Genomic DNA, 21,944 nt, shown 5'->3' with positions numbered 1-21,944 from the left:
ACCCTGTGGTGAATGATCATAACTGAGTGTGGACCACTGATCCTTCCACACATGTTGTATCCTGGGTCAACTTTTATTGAACAAGCCACTTAAATGGCATGTTGGGCATGGTCTACAAACTATTCAGAGATTCCAGGTGTCAACTGGTATTTAGTGCCATGCATTTCTTATTGGGAATCCATTTGTTAGGTTTGTTTTCCTGCTCTAGATTCTGGCTACTAAACCATTTGATTTTACCTTATTTCAGTGTATTTTTAAAAAGTTAGAATACTTTGCACTGCATTTACAGTGGAATGAATCAACTGGGACATTTCTACCAGATATATTTGTCAAAAGAAGGGCAGGAATCTCCATCAGTCTGTATGCAGAGCTCCTGACGCAATCTGTGGAATTTCGGAGCACAGATCAATTGTAGTTTTGGGCACTTAAGACGATTATACTCTATTATACAACCAATTAAAAAAAAAGATTTTGCATTTCCTGACTTTGTTAAATTTCTGGGAATATATCAAGCTAAAATTTGTTTTCTAGAATTTTTTTTTTTAACTACAGAAAAAATATACCTGTGAATCTATTAAAAAATAAAACTTATTTGTGTGAGTGAATACTGTAAATACTGTCATACTGAAAGTGACCAAAGATATATATCACACTGCAAAGAATTGGCAGGAACCTTATTTATAAGACTCATCCATGGTCTTTGACATGGTCAGTTATTACCCTATTATTTCAGAGACTAACTAAACTCTGACTGAGGGGACGGTAGTCGAGTTTGTGACAGAGACAGAGAAAAAGGAAGGGAGAAAACAGGGGAAGGCAGAGTGCAAAAGGAAATTCAAAGAAAGAAATAAGGAGAGTGAAAGGCAAGAGATTTAACTGAAGCAAAAAAGAGAAGAGAAAAGTGAAAGGAAAAATATCAGGCTGAATGAATAAAATGAATATAATGAAAATGTAAGAAATTAAAATCTTGTGAAAAATACAAAATGAAAATTAGGGTTGGGAAATAAAGGAAACCTGCACCATTAGAAAAAACCACACCTGAGAGGATGAAGGCATTTCAGTGAAACAGAAAACGTAGACAAAGTAAAAACAGAAAAATAAATCAATATAAAAAGGATTAAAGGAAAGGAAATAGGAAAGAAAAGTAAAGACGATGATAGTACATTTTTATTATAATGAAGTTTGCTGCCAACATTTGTTGTATGATAACATCTGCTATGAATTCTCTGAAACCTAATGTTATTTTGAGACTGCAGGGTAAATTTTTCAACTGTTTTTAGGGCTTTAAGTTTGCAGCTATAATTAACATCATGGGGTTAGTGACTCAGACTTAAAACCTCGCAAACCACGTTGAAAACGAATCCCATTTTATATCCATACATGGATTTTTGTGAATAAGCACACATATACATATGCACGTGCACATGCATGTTTTCCAGCACCACCTCAACACTCCAATTTAAAGGCAAGTGTGAGATAGTTATTGTGTACTGCATTTAACTGTAACATACGTTCAATCAACTTTCTATTAATACATTACTTACTACAGACCTCAGTTGTTTTCATTTTATCTTCTGGCTTCATTCCACTTTTTCCTTTATTTTCTAATATAGACTAATGTAGCTTTTCCAGTGTTATCTTCAGCGTTACTTCATTTCTTTTGATTTTCCCCTCCACATCTCTCTTTGCTTACATTGTGCTGTCTACCTTCTTCCTTACAGTCTTGCGCTCTCTCCTTTTCATCTTCCATTTCTCCCCACTGCCCCAAACTCTCTGTCTCTGGGTACCAGAGTTCTCTTTTTCTAACTTACCCCATTAATGTCTCATCTCAGCCCTCAAAGTAGGGCTTGGAAGCTTTACCACTGCCCAACTGAAAAGCCAATCTCTGGGAAAGAAGAGGAGGATGCTGGGAGTCCTACTAGGGTGCTACTTCTAGAACTTGTTTGACAGCTCCATCTTTTGTCTTGTCTCCAACTAGTAAGGATCTGATAAATGTGAAGACCAGCCTCAGGGCCACTTCCTGCTGAAAAGGATAAGCTGCATTCTCGGTTTCCCTCCTTCCTTGCTAAAGCTGCAGTGCGTGCATGTGCCTCCAATACCTGTCCCTTCTGGCTGCCAAAAGTAAATCTGTTTTTTGCTAGATATAAATTGCACACACACAAAAAGCAAGATGTCACAGAAAGCAAAGTTTGTAACTGAATGTAAGCAGCCAAAGACTGAGGTTAGAATGACAAAATGTGAGAAACTACCACATCTCTTTAATTTTCCATGAGTTAACGCAAAACCAACCAACCAACCAAACCAAAAACCAGTGCAAGACCCTTTCCTTTACTAGAGAAAGCTATAGATATAGCCAGAGCTAATGAATCAACAAAGCCCTGCTAAAAAAAGATAACCACTTTAATACAAGGTAATGAAATTAAGTACATTCAACAGTAATGGGATTTGCCAGCACTCACTGCTAAAACAAAGGGATATAAACCTCTTATCTAATCTAGCAAAAATCAAATCTGCAATTCACCACCAGTGCAGATCTATCAGTAGTAGCAGAGGTAGAGAAAAGCACCTGAGCCTTGTCTGCACTACTGCTTCAACTTTTCTAACACGAGAGATGCTACACTGATGGTGAATTATGGCTCCAACATTTGCTATTGTAGATGCAGCCACAGAGGCAGGCCAATACCCTACATAGTAAAAAGAGCAGCAACTTCGTATGATGAAAGACACATAACTTGTACTGATCCTGTGGCGCAAGACATGACAGTTAAAAATTACCCCACTGAAGCTCTTCAGTGTGCAAAATGTAAAAAAGGGAATCACTCTAAAAAGGTTTGCAATTATGATACATGCAAAGTCAACGGCTGACAGGGGAAAAGTTTTCTGATCACGGTATACTTTTTATTGATACACAGAGTTGATTAGGAGGGAGGCAGAGTAGATTAATTGGGGGAGCGTGGGGAGAAATGAATTGATTGTGGAGAGACAGAGAGCGTGAGTGAGTGCGTGCATGCACACGCAGAACTGTAATGAGTCAAACAGAAAAAAAAATTGGGGGGTTTTGGAGAACAGATAATGGATACTGTCCAAGGCAACTGCAGCCTGCTTTTGCCTGTGCTCAACTCATTTTACCCACTGATCTCTGGATGCCCAGCCTCCTGCCTTTCTCCTGCTTTGCTGCTGGACTCCTTTCTCTCCCCTCTCCCAGTGAAAAGTCAAGATGCTCAAGTATAGACAAGAGCTGTTCTCCCTCCTGAGCCTGGTGCTATAGTTTGAGTAAGGAAGCTGGGGTAAAAGAATCTGAAGGCGAGTGGTGACCCTGGTGAGAAAGACCTGGGGCAGAGACTCCTGCAGAGAGCAAGAGTACCAGTGAGAGGCGTGCCAGCTCCAGAGAGAGCAGCAAGTCAGGGAGAGAAGAGAAAATGTGCAGGTCACCTGCATTCTTTTTGGCCTTTTAACTTGTGCATTTGGAAAAGTATGGCAATTTGAGAAACTGCCCCACAGCAAAGATTTTTTATTATTCCTCCTTCCCCATCTCCACTTCATTTTTCCTTTCTCCAATACTAACCTATCATTCCCCCTGAGCACACACCACTTCAATGGAAATCTCCCAGCTGTACGGGAAGACCCACCCCATGTCAGAGGGCAGATGTGAGGATGCTTTTAAAATCATACATTCCCTGCTGAAATCAGATTGCATGGAGGTACATGAAGAAATTCTCTACACCCTCCCATCAAAGAAAGTGAACTGATTTGCAAACTTAGGTATATCTTAATTCCAATCTGCATGCTTGGTATCTTAAAGAACCACCCCCAAAAACACACACCTTCTTGCACATGGATTCTATTTTAATATTTTTTCTGGTCTGTTTTCGTGCTTACTCTTTCCCCCCCCCTCCCCAGGCTGTATGTTAAAAATGTTTTCTGGGCGAGCCCATCAGACCAAACATGGATGCTCATGTGGAATTTATTTAGGGGAGGAGGGGAAACCAGAGTGGTTGTGTTATTCTGAATTCGTTTTATATTTTGTGTGTACATAGTGGAGCTGGAATTTCAGAGTTGGCTTTTGTTTGCATTCATCATGAAACATTTGTTATGTGAGCTGCTGCTACTGCTACCAAAACAGCTGCTGCTACTCCTGCTAGAATATCAGAAACCATCTCAATGTTTTTTTTTCCTCTGTAAGACTAGCTGACAAAGCAGGCTCAGACTTTTATGACAAAATTAACATTGTTTGGCCTCGCTGCCATTCCAGCTCCTTGGTTTAGCTGGAACATAACTTAAGAAAAGTATCTGCAAATTAGACCAGCAGTAACAGAAATATACGAAGACTCTCAAAGCACATAGAGTGAAAAGGAAATGGGATCTTCAGGTGGCATGTACACTGTGCTTGGCAGCTGGATCAGTACCTGGAACACAAACTTTATTCCCCCCTTAAACTGTTCACTTTTTCAGCATTCTAGCAGATTTTTGTTTTGAATAGTAGATCCAACTACCTGAGATCCAGTAATCTACTTTAGGCCTCCCCTCCACTCATTTCTTGCAGTTTGTAAAATTGAAGGCCACATCCTGCTCTGGCCTGCAGTGAATTCTCTGCCACAGGAACCCTATTTTCTTTAACACCCCCTCTCCTATTTTTGCAAATACTGTTGAACTGTAATAATCCTTATTTGTATTCCCCTAGGGCCCAGAGGATCCGTTGAGCAAGTTGGTGTGCAAAGACACAGGCCTTGATCCTGCACTGGTCTCTGTGTTTGTGGACTCTTGCCCACATAGAACCCCCTTGAAGTCACTGGGGTTCTTTAGTAGTACAGCCTATATGCAATGCAGTGCGGGCTCTAGGCCAAGAAAGAGACAGTCCTACTAATATAAGGAACAGTATATCCCAAACTGTGTATAAGGCTGCTTGTTATTCCAACAAATAAGTGGATTTGGAAGCAGCATAAACCATGAACGGGAAGTTTAAAGTATCACTGATTATAGCAAGGATTATGGTTTCACACCAAAGCCCTCATAGGTGGTGGATCCATCACAAAATTCACGCTCACCTTTTACTGATTCCCTCCCAGGAGCCTCCAAAAATTTAAGAAATTGAAGTTTTCCGAATGTTTCCCACTTCTGAAAGTGGCTAGGAGACTATCTTAAGATTTCTCTGATGCTGCTAAAATCTTGGGAGTCCCTGGGGAACTAAGAATACTGAAAAACAGTAATACTGTAAAAACTCACACCAGTGCTGGTCCCATGTACTAGACACATACAAATAAAATAGTTTATTTTTGCTACTGTATTCCATGTGTCGTACTGCTTTAGTAAGGACTACGCAGGAGAGAGATGTGTAGATGGCATCCATTGTAATTCCAATTAATTTTAATTTCTTCAAAAATCTGTTTCTTTATAATTGATAATATATGCTGTTTAACTTTGGGAATATTGTAGCAGGCACTTAATTTAAATTTGTAGACACTGGGAAGTAGGGAGCGGCCAATACAGGATTTGATTAATAAAGTATTAAGAAGGATAATATCACTAATGCAAATCAATATGGGTTTATGGAAAACAGATCCTGTCTAACTTAATATTTTTTTGGATAAGATTACAGGTTTGATTGATAAAGGCAATAGTGTTGTTGTAACATATTTAGACTTCTGTAAAGTGTTTGACTTGGTACAAAACGACATTTTGATTAAATGAATATAAAATTACATGACACTCGTTAAACGGATTAAACTGGCTAGCTGACAAGTTTCAAACTGTACTTGTAAACAGGGAATCATCACTGAAGCAAGTGTGTTTCCAGTGGGGTCCCACAGGGATTGGTTCTTGGCCCGACGCTATTTAACATTTTTATTATAGACTTGGAAGAAAACATAAGGTCATTACTGACAAAGTTGGCAGATGACACAAAAAATTGGGGAGTGGTAAATAATGAAGAGGACAGGTCACTGATTCAGAAAGATCTGGACCGCTTGGTTAACTGGGCGCAAGCAAACAATGTGTGTTTTAATACGGTTAAATGTAAATGTATACATCTAGGATCAAAAAATATATGCCATAATTACAGAATGGGGACTCCTTCTTCCTGGGAATCAGTGACTCTGAAAAAGATATGGGGGTGGTAGTGGCTAATCAGATGAACATGAGCTCCCAGTGTGACACTGTGGCCAAGGAGCTAATGCGATTCTGGTATGCATAAACAGGGGGAATCTCAAGTAGGAGTAGAGAGGTTATTTTACCTCTGTATTCGGAACTGGGTGAAACTGCTGCTGGAATACTGTGTCCAGTTCTGGTGTCCACAATTCAAGAAGATGTTGATAAATTGGAGAGGGTTCAAAGAAGAGCCATGAAGATTAGAAAATATGACTTATCGTGGTAGACTCAGAGACCTTAATCTTTTCAGTTCAACAAAGAGAAGGTTAAGGGGTGACTGGATTACAGTCTATAAGTATCTACATGGGGAATAAATATTTAATAATGGGGTCTTAAATCTAGCAGAGAGAGGTGTAACAACCCAGTGGCTGAAAATTGAAGCTAGACAAATTCAGACTGGAAATAAGGCATAAAATTTTAACAGAGAGGGTACTTAACCACTGAACAATTTACCAAGGATCATAGTACATTTTCCATCCCTGACAATTATGAAATCATAATTTGATTTTTTTTCTAAAAGATATGCGTTAGGAATTATTTTGGGGAAGTTCTGTGGTGTGTATTATACAGGAAGTCAGACTAGATTATCCCAATGGTCCCGTTTGGCCTTGGAATTTGTGAATCTATGAAACACTAATGGCACAGAGCAAGAACACCCAGGGTGGGCTCGTTCAACGTGGTTGGAAGCTACTTCTCTACGTAGAAGCAATTTAAAACACCTGCTAACTTACATATGTACCTACTAACTTGAAGAGTTGGTAGTACTCAGGCGCGCTAGCGGATTGTACCTCCTAGCATACTCCTTTGTGTTGAGGATGGATCCTCCTGGGCTGCATGTAGCCCGTGAGGTGAATCTGGGGGGAAAACAAGAGCCGCACTTTTAGTGCAGTGCTTCATTTGTTACACACAATGGGTAACAAGCTCAAAAGCACCTAAGTAATTTAGGAGCCTAAGTTCCAGTTTCAAAAGTGACTCAGGCTCTTAGCAGCCCAAGTCTCACCCACATCTATTTTTAAATGGGAATTGCACACCAATTTCTCCATTCGCTGAAATGAAATTATACCCTGAAGTGTTCAAAGGACAGATAGATCAAGTTATATCTACATGGGTAAAGAAAACTATAAACTATTGTGACAAAGTTCCTGCTTTACCTTGGTGGGTCTTGCGCTTATTGGCGGATTTGCTCACCTTGGAGCTTTACGGCAGCCCTCAGCTTGGCCGTTTTTCTGAATTCACAGTCCAGGTCGACTCCTCCTGTGTCTGACCAGGAGTTGGGAGGATCTGGGGGGAACCCAGGCCCACCCTCTACTCCGGGTTCCAGCCCAGGGCCCTGTGGAATGCAGCTATCGAGAGTGCCTCCTGGAACAGCTGTGCGACAGCTACAACTCCCTGGGCTACTTCCCCATGGCCTCCTCCCAACACCTTCTTTATCCTCACCATAGTACCTTCCTCCTCGTGTCTGATAATGCTTGTACACCTCAGTCCTCCAACAGTCCACGTTCTCACTCTCAGCTCCTAGTGCCTCTTGCTCCCAGCTCCTCACATGCACATCACAAACTGAAGTGAGCTCCTTTTAAAAACCCAGGTGCCCTGATTAGCCTGCCTTAATTGATTCTAGCAGCTTCTTGATTGGCTGCAGGTGTTCTGATTGTTCTGATTGTTCTGGAACCTTCCCTGTTACCTTACCCAGGAAAAGGGACCTACTTAGCCTGGGGCTAATATATCTGCCTTCTATTATTCTCCTACAGCTATCTGGCCTGACCCTGTCACACTATGTTAAACCTCATTTAAACTTCACTCAAATATCCATCCTGAAAAGTACAGTATTTCCCTCAAACACTAGGGTGCACGGTAAAACCCTGTCCTTTTACAGATAATTTGGTCTAATTATCCCATGGGATCTGCCAGTTAAAGGAAAAATGAGCTACAGAAATACAAGGTGAAGACAATATATTTTAATAATTCATATATATGAACACTCCTGTCAAGGTTCCTCCCCCACTCTGAACTCTAGGGTACAGATGTGGGGACCTGCATGAAAACCTCCTAAGCTTACTTTTACCAGCTTAGGTTAAAACTTCCCCAAGGTACAAATTAATTTTAGCCTTTGTCCTTGGAACAACCACTGCCACCACCAAACTCTAACTGGGTTTACTGGGAAACGTAGTTTGGACACGTCTTTCCCCCCCCAAATCATCCCAACCCTTACACCCCACTTCCTGGGAAAGGTTTGGTAAAAATCCTCACCAATTTGCATAGGTGACCACAGACCCAAACCCTTGGATCTGAGAACGAAGAAAAAGCATTCAGTTTTCTTACAAGAAGACTTTTAATAGAAATAGAAGTAAATAGAAGTAAAGGAATCACCTCTGTAAAATCAGGATGGTAGATACCTTACAGGGTAATTAGATTCAAAACATAGAGAATCCCTCTAGGCAAAACCTTAAGTTACAAAAAAGACACACGGACAGAAATAGTCATTCTATTCAGCACAATTCTTTTCTCAGCCATTTAAAGAAATCATAATCTAACATGTACCTAGCTAGATTACTTACTAAAGTTCTAAGACTCCATTCCTGGTCTATCCCCGGCAAAAGCAACATATAGACAGACACAGACCCTTTGTTTCTCTCCCTCCTCCCAGCTTTTGAAAGTATCTTGTCTCCTCACTGGTCATTTTGGTCAGGTGCCAGCGAGGTTACCTTTAGCTTCTTAACTCTTTACAGGTGAGAGGGTTTTTCCTCTGGCCAGGAGGGATTTTAAAGGGGTTTACCCTTCCCTTTATATTTATGACAACTCCATATTATCATAATTCATATATTTACATCACTCCAAAGTCCCTGTTAAACAAGAAGGGATGAACTGCAAGATGAACTGCAATGCTAACCTGAAAACTGAATCAAGCCGCCTAATAAGGCTGAAAAGACATACTGTTCAGAAATTAAATGTCAAGTTACCTTTAGTAATTAATACCTTCAGGACTTCCTGGTTATCTAAAGACGCACTTGGAGAAACCATTTCAAAGCATCAGAGATATCCTCAGTCCCAAGCAACTCCTGGGGCTTTTCCAATGAGTCTCAGAAGTCAGAGCAATCAGACAAACATGTAGTCGGCCTACACTGCTATCTTTGTGGGTGAGGAGCTAGGATCTATGTGCAAAAATAAATATGTTGCAGTCTTTAGGGAAAAGTGAGAAAGCTCAAGCCTTATTCTGCTCTGAAAATGACTGTAAATATGGCATTGTGAGGTCCCATGTATATTGTGTCTTTCATATTAAATGAATTCATCTGATGTAAATCAGGGGTGGGCAAACTTTATAGAGATTGTATAGCGGGCCATGAATGCTCACAAAATTGGGGATGGGGTGCGGGAGGGGGTGCGGGCTCCGGCTGGGGGTGCAGGCTCCAGGATGGGGCCAGACATGAGGAGTTCAGGCTGTGGGAGGGGGCTCCGAGCTGGGGCAGGTGGGGTCCGGGGGTGAGGGCTCTGGCTGGGAATGAGGGGTTTGTGGTGAAGGAAGGTGCTCTGGGCTGGGACGGAGGGATTCGGAGGGCAGGAGGGGGATCAGGGCTGGGGCAGGGGGTTGGGGCACAGGGGGTGAGCTCAGGGGTGCAAGCTCCGGGCAGCGCTTACCTCCAGCTGCTCCCGGAAGTGGCAGCATGTTTCCCCTTTGGCTCCTACATGGAGGCGTGGCCAGGCAGCTCTGCTGCACACTGCCCTGTCCGCAGGCGCCACCCCTGCAGCTCCCATTGGCCGCAGCTCCTGGCCAATAGGAACTGTGGGGATGGCGCTTGGGGCGGGGACAGCATGTGGAGTGGAGCCCCCCAGCTGCCCCTATGCATAGGAGCCAAACATGCTGATGTTTCTGGGAGTGCCGGAGTGGGGCAAGCCCCAGACCCCACTTCCCAGTGGGAGCTCAAGGGCCAGATTAGAACCGCTGGTTGGCCATATGCAGCCCGTGGGCCATAGTTTGCCCATCCCTGATGTAAATGATGGTTTTCCCAACTGTCTGCTCTGCAAACTCATCCTAGGATCAAGCTTGGTGCTTAATGACTTGGGGATCACCCCTAGTAATAAAGATTCTGCAGGCCAAACTCTGCCCTCAGGTACATCTGTTCAAGGTTGTTGTTTTTACACAGGTGAAAATGACACCTGTTCAGTTCTCCTGGAGACAGTCAGATTATTTATGTGTAGCTGAGGGCAGGATTTGGCCCTACACATTGGAACTTAGTTAACAGAATCCAGCTCCCCTTATATATTATCTTGCCCGAATGGAAGTCAATTATCATAAGAAGTTATGCTGACGTAATTCCTATTCAAATGATCTTTTTTTTAAAAAATAATACATTTTGTGACAGATCATACACAGTAGCAAGGTTTGATCTGACGGTCATGTTATTAATTAATATAACATTGCAATCGTGGTCTGTTATCAAAGAAGGAATGAACTGTCATCTCAAACTTTAATTACCCAGCATAAGAAAGGTTGTGGGGTTTTTGCCATCACTAGCCTGACATTATGTAAGGGACATATTCAACTAGCTAATATTGCACTGGATCTGAATGCAGCTTTCCCAGCATCCGGAGAGCTTTTGCTTCACTTCTTGCTTATGAACTTTCTAAGTTGCGAGAGTGCAGACAAAAAATGTTCAAGACGTGTGTCAAGGAACCTTGGAGTATTCTCAGATTAAAAGCAGCACTAATGTATTGAGGCTCTGATATCGTAAAAGGATGTTTTGCTCATTACATAAATATATAGTTGCCTGAAAGATACCAACACTGAACTCCTGAAATTAACTCCTGGCAAAGAATATGCATGAATTCTTGACTGACATGCAGCCTACATCGGGCCACAAAAATATTTGATCTTCAATAGACCGAAGCATGAAATTACATCCATGTGGGTTTAGTCTAAAACCAGAAAGCCTATCAATAGTTCTGATAAAAGAAAACTGAAAATAATGCAAGGAGCATGAACATGTGGAATGAAACATAAGCTCTGGAACCTGCAGTATTTCACAACAGAGTTAAAATATGGAGGAGATGCTGTATGTTGGCTTAATTTTCATGATGCAATATGGTTCAAGTACATGCAGCAGTAAGTTTTTAGGGAACTTTACTCGTTCATTCCCCTTGTTAATATTCACAAGGGGAAAGGAACACAAGTCAAAATAGGGAAAGAAAAGGTTAAAGAATATGTAGGTAAGTTAAGTTGGCAGGTCCTGATGAAATCCACCCAAGGGTACTTAAGGCACTAGCTGAAGCTACCTCAGAACTGTAAGCAATTATCTTCGAGAACTCATGGAGGAAGGGAGAGGTCCCAAAGGACTGGAGAATGGCAAACATGGTATTTATCGTCTAAAAGGGTAAAAAAGGGGACCAGGGGAATTATAGACCAATCATCCTAACTATGATACCTGGAAAGTTACTGGAAGCAATTATTAAGCAATCAATTTGTAAGCATCTGGAGGATAATGGGGTTTTAAGGAATAGCCACCACGGCTTTGTCAAGAACAAATCATGCCAAGCCAACCTAATTTTCTTCTTTGACAGGGTTACTGCCTAGTCAATGAGGGAAGCTGCATGTGATATATCTTGATTTTAGTAAGGCTTTTGACAAAGTCCCACATGACGTTCTCAAAAGCAAACTAGGGAAATGTGGTCAAAATGAAATTACTACTAGATTGGTACACAGATGGTTGAAAGACCATACTCAAAGAATAGTTATTAATGATTCACTGGTAAACTAGGTGGGCAAATCTAGTAGGGTCCTGCAGGGATCTCTCCTGGGTCTGGTACTATTGAATATTTTTGTTGATGACTTAGATAATGGAGTGGAGGGTATGCTCATAAAATCTGAGGTCACCAAGCAGAAAGGGGTGGCAAGCACATTGGAAGACAAGATGAAATTCAACAGAGACAAGTGCAAACTAGTACACTTAGGAAGAAGAAATCAAATGGACAACAACAAAATGTGAGTTAACTGGTTAGGTGGCAATACTGCTGAAAAGGATGTGGGAGTTATAGTGAATCACAAATTGAATACGAGTCAACAATATGATGCAGATGCAAAAAAAGGCTAATATCATTCTGCAGTGTATGTACAGGAGTGTTGTATAAGAAACAGGAGACAACTGTCCTGCTCTACTCAGCACTGGGAAGGCCTCAGCCAGAGTATTGTGTACAATTCTGCGTGCCACACTTTAGGAGATATGGACAAAATGGAGAGGGTCTAGAGGAGAGCAACAAAAATGATAAAAGGTGTGGAAAACCTGGCCTATGATGAAAGGTTAAAAAAACTAACTATGGCTAGTCTTTGGAAAAAAAGACTGAAGGGAGACCTGATAACAGTCTTCAAGTATGTTACGGGCTATAATAGAGAGGACTGCAATCAACTGTTCTTCATGTCCACTGAAGGTAGGAAAAGTAGTGGGCTTAATCTGTAGCAAGAGAGATTTAAGTTAGATAGGCTTCAAAGGGAGGTTGGGGAATCGCTGCAGGTTTTTAAGAACAGGTTGGACAAACACCTGTCAGGGATGGTCTAGGTTTACTAGGCCATGTCTCAACGCAGAGGGCTGGACTAGATGATCTCTTGAGATCCCTTCACCCGTGGAAAGGCAGATGATTTTCCCACTACTGCCACCCTCAAAGTTTTTATCTTCCCTCTTCGAGCAGCACCCACTTTTTGAACTAAGCTGATTCCAGCCACCCCAGCTGAAGAAAGATTACAGCTGTTTTGAGCTGCCCTAATCTTCATCCACTAGAGAACATGTTGACGCAGGTTTGTCTGTGAAGAAGCATGAATCTAACCCAGACTGGAGGATCTTTTGAGTCCATATTGCAAAACAGAGATTCAAGACCAAGGTCCTTACGTGTTTGTTTGTTAAAATCCTCCCTAAAGATCATGTTTAAGATCTTCCCAGTTTTACCACAATGGGATTCAGATTTCCTAAAGACAAAAACCAGAGCTCCCTCCCTTCTAGAGAATTTGACAGATGCAGTCAATGTAGATTTTAAATTACAGATCTGTCCATGATGCCAGAGCTGGGATCTGAACTTCCCCCAAAGCTTGAGGGGTTTCAGATCCAATGTTCGAATTCAGACTCAACTCTAAGAATCTCATGTCCAAAACTAAGGACCTAAAATAATAATCCAGCAGTTTTTGATGTTGTGTTTGCTAGTATTTAGCCAATTAGAGGTAAAACCTTTTTGGTGGGTGGATTGCGGAACCCCATTGATGTCACTGCATGAATGGGGATGTGCGTGGGCACCCTGCTTTCCCAATCTCTTTCTCTCTCTCTCTCTCTCACACACACACACACACACACAGATGTGAATTTGGTTTAGGGTAAAAGATTGAACACTATACGCAGAGCTTAAAAACTGTTTGTTTTAGAAGGCACCATTATTTAAGCAATGACTTATAAAATGAGCCAGCTGCTCTAGCTAGTGTGGCTATTAGCATTCTTCTGCGTAATTTTGAAAGCTCACAGATTCAAGAGAAGGAGGAAAAGGGGAATTCCTTCAGCTTTCATATTCTCCTTTTCTCGTCACTGAACAGCATATACATACAAATCTACATTCACTATTGCAAGTTGGTAGAGTGCCCAACTTCCCTAAAAACACTGGAAAAGTAGGGAGATTACACCACCTTCTGGACAAATCATATTAGTTCTTGAACACAATCACTCAGTTCCACTTGCCAGACGGAAAACACACTATGGACTCATTATAGCAGTGTTTCTATAGTTAAGTTGCCCTAGTTAAAACATTCCCATAATAAACACAACTTTGGGCAACTCCCCCCAAAATTTGGGAAAATGTTCCTTCCATAGAGAATTTGTGATGTATCATTCTTGCCTTTTGAGAAGTTTGTTTATTTAGGGAAGGGTTGAAGTTAATTGAATTAGCTGGTTTTGGGACAAGAGACCGTAAAAAAGCATATGGAGGGGAGCACATTTTGAAAACTTTTCCAACTTTTTGTTTGTCTGTGTATTACTTAAAATCAACTTGATGTAAAAAATACCTGCACATTTATCTTATGTACTAATCCCTGGTGAGAAATGGTGCATGAAGGTGTTTTCTCCAAGCGAGAATGCAAATACATTTAATTATAACAGGTCATTTCAATGCATATATAATTTCCATGAAAAGCCTGGTGAATGTTATAAGCTGCACATCTAACCTACATTTGCAGTTTTCTTTTTTGTCAAAGATAGATTTTAAAACGTAAACTGATCATTGGGCAAACTATTTGAGAAAAGAAAAAAGGATAACTTTAAACAAAAAACAATGGCTCTTTTCCAACTTCTTCTTCTTGCTCTTGGCAGCATTATCTGCACACACATCCACTCCATCCTCTTTGAGGGAGGAAAGAAGCCAAGGTGGACTCTCCCCCCACACCACTTTGCTCTCTTTGGATTTCACTCTTGGCTTCATCAACTCCCCCAAAAGAAACTGGCAGTACTGCCACCAAGTCACTGGAAGTTCACTCCATTACTGCCCGGAACGGTGGTGTCCCTCATGAACAAGGCAGGGGAACGATTCATGTAAGTATTTAAGGCTGAGGACATCAAAAGGGCTCTAGGGAAATACACATCTCCTGTATTACCAAGGAAAGGAGCAAGAAAGGGAAATGGATCTCTCCCCACTCCATTCCCTAGGTACATGAAAACAAATGTCTGAGCATCCTCCATACATTAGGAAATCTGTTTTGACCTGGTCACCTCAGAGGCAATGAGGAGCTCTTCTTCCACTGGTAGAATCATCACTATGCACATCACCCTTCCAACTGCCCCACTCTGGGGAGGTGGGCAACACAACCTGCAGTATAGTACTTGGGCAGATGCAGGTAGCTGCAGAAAGAAGCATTAGCACCTTCATCACTCATCCACAGCCCTATAGTAAAGAGAGATGGCAGCATCTCCCTCTTTCACATTTCCTACTGGGTAAAAGAAAAAAAGGTAAGTCCTGGAAAAAGTTAGAATCCAAGATGTCTGAAGTGCAAAAAGCTAAGGAACATGAGCATAATTGATTAAAATGATCTTTAAAATGTTTTTTTTTATAGACTAACAGATGCATTGGAGCATAAGCTTTCGTGGGTGAATATCCACTTCTTCAGATGCACCCACAAAAGCTTATGCTCCAATACATCTGTTAGTCTATAAGGTGCCACAGGACTCTTTGCTGCTTTTACAGATCCAGACTAACACGGCTACCCCTCTGATACTAAAATGTTTTTGTTACTTGAATGGTTATTAGTAAACTAGATAAAAACATATTCTTCTTGAATGTGACTTTTATACATTGATAGTGTACCTGTAAGAACTTTTAGGAAGTGTGATCTCATTTGCATGTATCTTGCACTGTAATTTCCAAGAATACACAGACTTCTTACACTTTCCTCTGATAGTAAATTTTGCTCCACTTGACAGCATGAGTCATTTCACTACATGCAATAAAAATAACTGTTTAAAAAACCTAATAACATTTTCTTGCTCCATATTAAAATTTCTGCATTGCTACAGCTATAACTAACTTTCAATGGACAGAAAAATAAATTTCTAATACTGAGGAATTTTTTTTTTATGGCTTTTGATGCTAAAGCTGACAACATTTATGAGCTTCTATAGAAAGGTGAAGGGATTAGTGTTGTTTCTGAGGCGATAACAGCGGTTTTTATTGCCTATTCTTTTACATTAGATGTTATTAATTTTCACCTTTTCTGGCATACTGCATGCAATAAAAAGGCAGAGTAAAACCCTGTGCTTTTCTCTGCTTTGTGAATATCTTCCCTGTTTTTCATTTGCTTTTTAAACCCAAGACTGTATGTGTAAAAAGAACCTGCAATCACCATCTCCTTTCAAAGGCAGCGGGCAATTAGTCAAAGTAACGGATGTAAGGGTCACAAGCCATTTCCATAACCAGCAGAGCTAGTGTAACTCTGGCCACGGTTCTCCTTCAGTTGGGCTCCTAAAACTGTGAGAAAATAAGGAGCAGCAAGAAGGCTTACATGTACAATGATTCTCAATCCGGGTTTAGGTTTAGATCAGAACTTTCACGAAGGGGTTTGGTTTAAACTCACTAGATAGGAAGGGACCAGCTGGGAAGTATGGATACAAAGTCACATTTTCCCAAAATTCTGAAGTGTTCCAATCCAAGGCTTTGGGATTGAGCATATCTCTGCTTAAAAGATGGGGGGAAAAAAAGGCAAAGGAGTAGAAAATTCTAGTGCTATAGAATTAGAGTTTAGTAAACTGACATTATCACTTGTTTCCCACACGTTCAAAGCACTTCCATATTGCATCTCCCCCCACTCCACCTCCTAAGGAACAGGAGGTGGGGTGGGGGAAGACAGAATATGTTTGTTACATGATCGCAGTTAGCCAAGAAGAGCGATGTAATAGCTCACTTATGAGACACGCTGCGTTTGCACACGAGCTTTTTTATTCTCTCATGAAAAAATCTGCTATGTGAATCCCCCTGTATTCTCTCTGTGTATTGCACCCCTCAAATAGGTATGGACCCTTATCACAAAGCAGATATCTGGAAAATATTATGCCGATGGTTGACCCCATGTTCTATCAATTTGTGTTCCAATTCACTCCCTAGCTCCTCCAACCTTGAAAGGCTGTGCTATCTGGTGCCTAAAGGAAGGATGAACTACACACTAGTCTTTTTAAACCCCTCCTATCAAACCAAGAGTTGCAATGACAGACTCCAGAGAGGCCACATCCAATGCTGCTCAACTGGAAGACTCAGTCAACCCAGTACATCCTTGTGCAGGTGAAGATGAAATAAGTGTAAACAGCAGGGAGAGTAGGATCCTCTTCCCTGCTTCAAAATATCTATCTGGTTCAGGAAGGAAACACTGACATATTTGCGAGCACTAAGGAGGATTCAGTTCCTTACAAATGACCAGGTAGGTGTTTAAGGGTTGGAGCTTGTGTGTGGAGGACAGGTGTTGTAAGCAGGGGACAAAGCTGTGTGTGACTTCACCAATGCCATGAACATTTTAACAAAAATGTAGGTATCCAGGGCCGGTATAATGTTTACAGCTGTGTCAAGTGATTCTCATTTCAAGTATTCACAGAGAGAACAGCAGAGATCCTGAGCCGCACTTTTCTCAGATAAAGCAACAAATCTAAGAGACCCAGGTTCAGGAGTCATTTCAGGGATAAAAAGTGGAAGTCTGAAATCAGGAGAAAGAGTTATTTCTTCCAGCAGTCAGCCTCATAGCCTTTCACTGTCCTCCAGCTGGCAAGAGACACCTTATTAATTTGGGGCAAGGACACTTTTGGGCAAGTTGGGCAAAAAATTGCCATTCTACTGCATTTTATCTGATGCTACCATTAAGAAAAAAATTAAACCAAAAGAAAGAATTGAAAAAACCCAGAAAGCAAACATACAGCTTTAAAGCATTCTGGAGGATGAAAACAATGTTACTAATGAAACTTAACCACTATATAAAACACTAGCATTTCATTGTACAGTATCATAAAGATGTATAATGCTTAAAATATTAGGCATATGGATTAACAAAGATTGACATGTTTATTCACGTGCTAAAAAACTAATTTTCCTGATGTTCTCTACTGCTAACATTTTCTGTGGTGCAGATTTATTATTGTTTTTAGACCCCAAAAATTTGAAAAATATGCTGGCATGCATTTCAGAACTGCGAGTTTAATGCAGTTAAAAAGAAGAAGTCTACATAGACTATATGCACAGTAGCTAGTAAACCAAGCTAATTGAATTTAAAATCTCAAACACTGCATAGTTTGTGAATAACAGTGATTGAAGAGTTTAATAATGTTTTGTTCTAAAAAAAAATCTTTGCATTACCCTCCTCCCAGCTTACATAAATTAATTTCAGAACAAAATATCACTAGTGTTACTGAGAAAAATACCCACAATCATATCCCATTAAGTTGGCACCTCTGTCATTATACATGGATGAATAATGGAACTCTTCTATCACGGCAAATTAGAGAATGGGTGTAGAAACTTAGCATGATAGTGCTCTAGCCATTATATTTTGCTATTTTAACACATGTACTGGATGATTTCTGAAGGCAAGGTGTTTGGTCTTTGGTGTTTAGTCAGAACAACTACAACCAATTGTAACCCTTCTGCCCGTCAGAGTTGGCAGCAACAAGGGCCGGGTTCAATATCTAGGGGATCCATTCCAATAACACAATGCAAACCGGCTCGAGCCCCCACCCAGTGACCTGGGACAAATATATACCACCCCCGCTGGGCGTCTCCAAGAGGCAATACTTCCCCTCTCGCAAGCACATAGTCTGAGTGTAGCAAAAAGCCTTTTAATAACAGAGAGAAACAATGTGGCATTATGTTGGGGAACCACCACCAACAGGATTCATAACACAACCCGTGAGCAAAAAAACCCACCCCAAGCAAATTGGGGCATGTCCTTTCCCTTTGGTTCTTGAGTCCAGCAACCCCAAATCACCCGAAGTCCCAAAAGTCCAATGACCCAAAAGTCTCTGTCCCTGGTCAGGGCAGCCCCAGAGTTCGAAAGTTTATCTGCGGAGCTTTACCTCCCAACCTGGGTGGAGATGGGACGGGGGTAAGAGGCACCTTACATGATCTGAAGCTGACCGCCCCACAGCTCCATAGGCCTTCGCTCCACTCCGCCAGCCGCCCCACGAACTCCTTCGCTCAGCTCCACTCCGCGGCCCACAAGCAGCTGCCACCATCCCATGAACTGCTCCACCAGCCAGTCCACAAACTGCTCCGCGTCCCACCAGCAGCTCCCACCGTCCTACGAACTGCTCCACCAGCCTGTCCACAAGGCACTCCAGCCAGCCTGCAAACTGCTCCACAATATATCTTCAGGCTCCCCCACTACTTAACACAACGCTCCGTGATTTCAGCTCTTAGTCAGTTCAGCTCTTTGGTGATTTCAGCTTGTAGTAGGGGAGCCTCAGTGCTGGTGCACCATTAGCCCAAAGTGAGCTCAGCAGCCTGTAACTAGACTCCTAATGGAATCAAAATCAGCTCTGATATTCCACAGTGGAGAGAGGAGGAAGTGCAATTAGCATGTAAGGCCCTCACCAAGGGGCCCATGCCACCAAGTATTAATACTTGTCCCCAGCCTCTCTCAATTCACAGAGTTTAATTTTTAAAACCCATGCCCCTTGCCTAGTGAGTGCTACTTAGTTGATGGTGAGTCCCTCCATCATAACAAAAGGCCAAGTACAGTTCCAAGCACAGTTCCCATAATCAGGGTAATAATTTATTCTTCCTGCCCCAATAACAGAGACACTGGGGATCCCACAGCAGCCAAAGTGACCATTTGGGCAGCTATGGCCTCATTCTAGGCGGGGTGGGTGTGCCTATGCAAATGAGATCGGCCCCTGAAGTTCTTTTCCACAACTTGCCACACCTCACCACCAGATGTCAGGGTGGAGCTCATCCTGACATTGCTTATACAATAAAAAACAAAGTAACAGTTTGATCAACTTGAGTAAATTTAATGATTGCAAATGTTATATCAGGAAATAGGTTATACTGTTGGGAAAGGCAGAAGGGAGAAGTTGATTAAAATTTGCATAGTCCAGATAGAAGAATAAATAGGAAAGAAAAACGTATAGGACTCAATTCACTCCAGGTTCCCATAAGCATCGTCTTGATGGCAGGAAGTTCACCTGGATGGGGGGATGCAGTACTATAAGGCACTTATAACCTCCACTCTGCCTGGAGATCAGGAGCTAGCCAGTGTAGTCCCAAAAGTTGGCAGTTCTGGACAGGGAAAACACTTGGTAAGGGCTCCCAGAAAATGCATTGATTCATAGAATCATAGAAATGTAGGACTGAAAGGGGCCTCAATAGGTCTAGTCCAGTCCTCTGCACTGAGGCAGGACTAAGTCCATGTCGACACTACATAATTAAATCAACCTATGTTAGGTCGACTTACAGCCACCACAGTAATTACTGTGGTTTTTCATGTCCACATTACCCTCCTTCTGTTAGTGGTATGTGTCCTCAGCAGGAGCGCTTGCACCGATTTAAGAGGGGCAGGGTAGGGGGCTCAGAAACCGGGCTCTCAGCTCGGCACTGAGCTCCCACATGCGAGCTTAGCTACTGCCCAGGTTCTCAGCTCCCTGCAGAGCTCCAACCTGGAGCCATTCCTCTAAGCTCCCCACTCCCCATGGGAGGGAGCTCCCTGTGGAGTGGGGAGCTGAGAGCTCCATGTGGAGCAGGGAGCCCACAGCCTGGACTCTCAGTGTTGGGCAGTGATGCTCTCTCTCTCAGGACTGCTGGAACCCCCCCCCCCCATCAACTTCAGCCAGGTACACAGGCATGCACCCTCCCCTCCCCCATTTAAAGCCCTAAGAATTTTTGAAATTCCTCTTCTTGTTTGCTTGGCATGGAGAGTTCACATAGCATCTTCCTAGCTGACCAGGTTGGCTTTCCAAACGTGCTTCTGCCTGGTGTACATAGGAGTTGTTGGGTCTGTGGGGAGAGAAGGCCGTGCAGTCGCAGCTCTGATCCAACCTATGAAACTTTTTCATACCTACAAGCATGTTCCTGGCCCGTTGCAGTACCCCTACACTCCACTCCTAGTGACATGTTCCATAATGACAGCTGGACTTGCACAAAGCTGTGAGAGCCTCATTTGAGAGAGTGCTCCTCAGTGTCATGTCCCTTGTAATATATGGAAATCTGGGTATTGCTGATTAATAAAAAATTAGTCTTAGAACTACGACAAATCTTTGTGTCCTACACATGGTGGTTGCTGCAGAAATTCATACACAGTGGCAATCGGCACATTTGCGTACTACAGTTAACTCTCATGTAGCAACCATTACAAGGGTCATTCAAAGGGGCAAGTAAACAATATCTGGCTGAATGCATTACAGAAAGACACATTACTGGGGCTCATTGTCCAAATGCTGCTTCAAAGCCTTCCTGTTTCAAATAGCCCCCCCACTGAGCCCCTCTAATAGCCCTGGTATCTGGCTGCTCAAAATCAGCCACCAGGCAATCTACCTCAGTGCTTCACTCCTGGGGAAACTTTTCCCCCTTGGCTTCACCAATGTTATGCAGAGCACAGCAGGCTGCTATGACTGTGGGAATATTTTCCTCATTGAGGTCTAACCTTCCATAAAGGCTTCCATTGACCCTTTAATCTGCCAAAAGCATATTCAATGATCATTTTGCACCTGCTCAGCCTATTGTTGAAGCACTCCTTGCTGCTGTCAAGGTTTCCGGTGTAAGGCTTCATGAGCCATGCGAGTAAGGGATACACTGGGTCTCCCAGGATCACCAGGTGCATTTCAACATCCCCCATTGGAATCTTCTGGTCTGGAAAGAAAGTCCCTGCTTGCAGCTTTCTGTACAGGCTAGTGTTCCTGAAGATGCATGCATCATGCACCTTCCATGACCGCTTCATGCTGATGTCAGGGAAACTACCCTGGTGCTCCACCAGCACATGCAATACCATAGAGAGGTAGCCCTTTCTGTTGATATACTGAACTTTGTCACAAGATGGCCTCGGGCCAAAATGGGGATATGCGTGCCATCTATCTTCCCACCACAGTTAGGGAATCCCATTACTGAAAAGCCAGCCGCTATTTCCCACACATTACCCAGAGTCACAGTCCTTCACAGCAGGAGGCAATTAATGGCCCTGCACATTTGCACAACCCCAACCCCTGTGGTGGACGTCTGAACTCCAAACTGATTCATGACTGACCGGTAGCATCCTGGAGTTGCCAGCTTCCACACAACGATCACCACTTGCTTTTCCATCGTGAGGGAAACTCTCATTTTGG

General features: G+C 42.3%; 1 protein-coding gene across 3 annotated transcripts in view; it reads right to left on the bottom strand.

The window, feature by feature from the left end:
- UST (uronyl 2-sulfotransferase) overlaps window positions 1-21,944 on the bottom strand; it is a 292,969-nt gene that overhangs the window by 29,756 nt on the left and 241,269 nt on the right. Inside the window, exon 8 of one of the 3 annotated variants that reach the window (XM_073337587.1) lies at window positions 20,513-20,622. The exons of the other annotated variants lie outside the window; for them this stretch is intronic. Within the exon in view, the coding sequence (XP_073193688.1) occupies window positions 20,561-20,622 (62 nt within the window). The 3' untranslated portion in view covers window positions 20,513-20,560. Of the gene's footprint in view, window positions 1-20,512; window positions 20,623-21,944 lie in introns of those variants that run through there. 3 annotated transcript variants of the gene reach the window in all.

This window comes from Lepidochelys kempii, chromosome 3, assembly GCF_965140265.1.
Source record: "Lepidochelys kempii isolate rLepKem1 chromosome 3, rLepKem1.hap2, whole genome shotgun sequence".
NCBI classification, from domain to species: domain Eukaryota; kingdom Metazoa; phylum Chordata; order Testudines; family Cheloniidae; genus Lepidochelys; species Lepidochelys kempii.
Note: the sequence above shows the minus strand (reverse complement) of the source record. Positions and strands in the feature narration are given on the sequence as shown.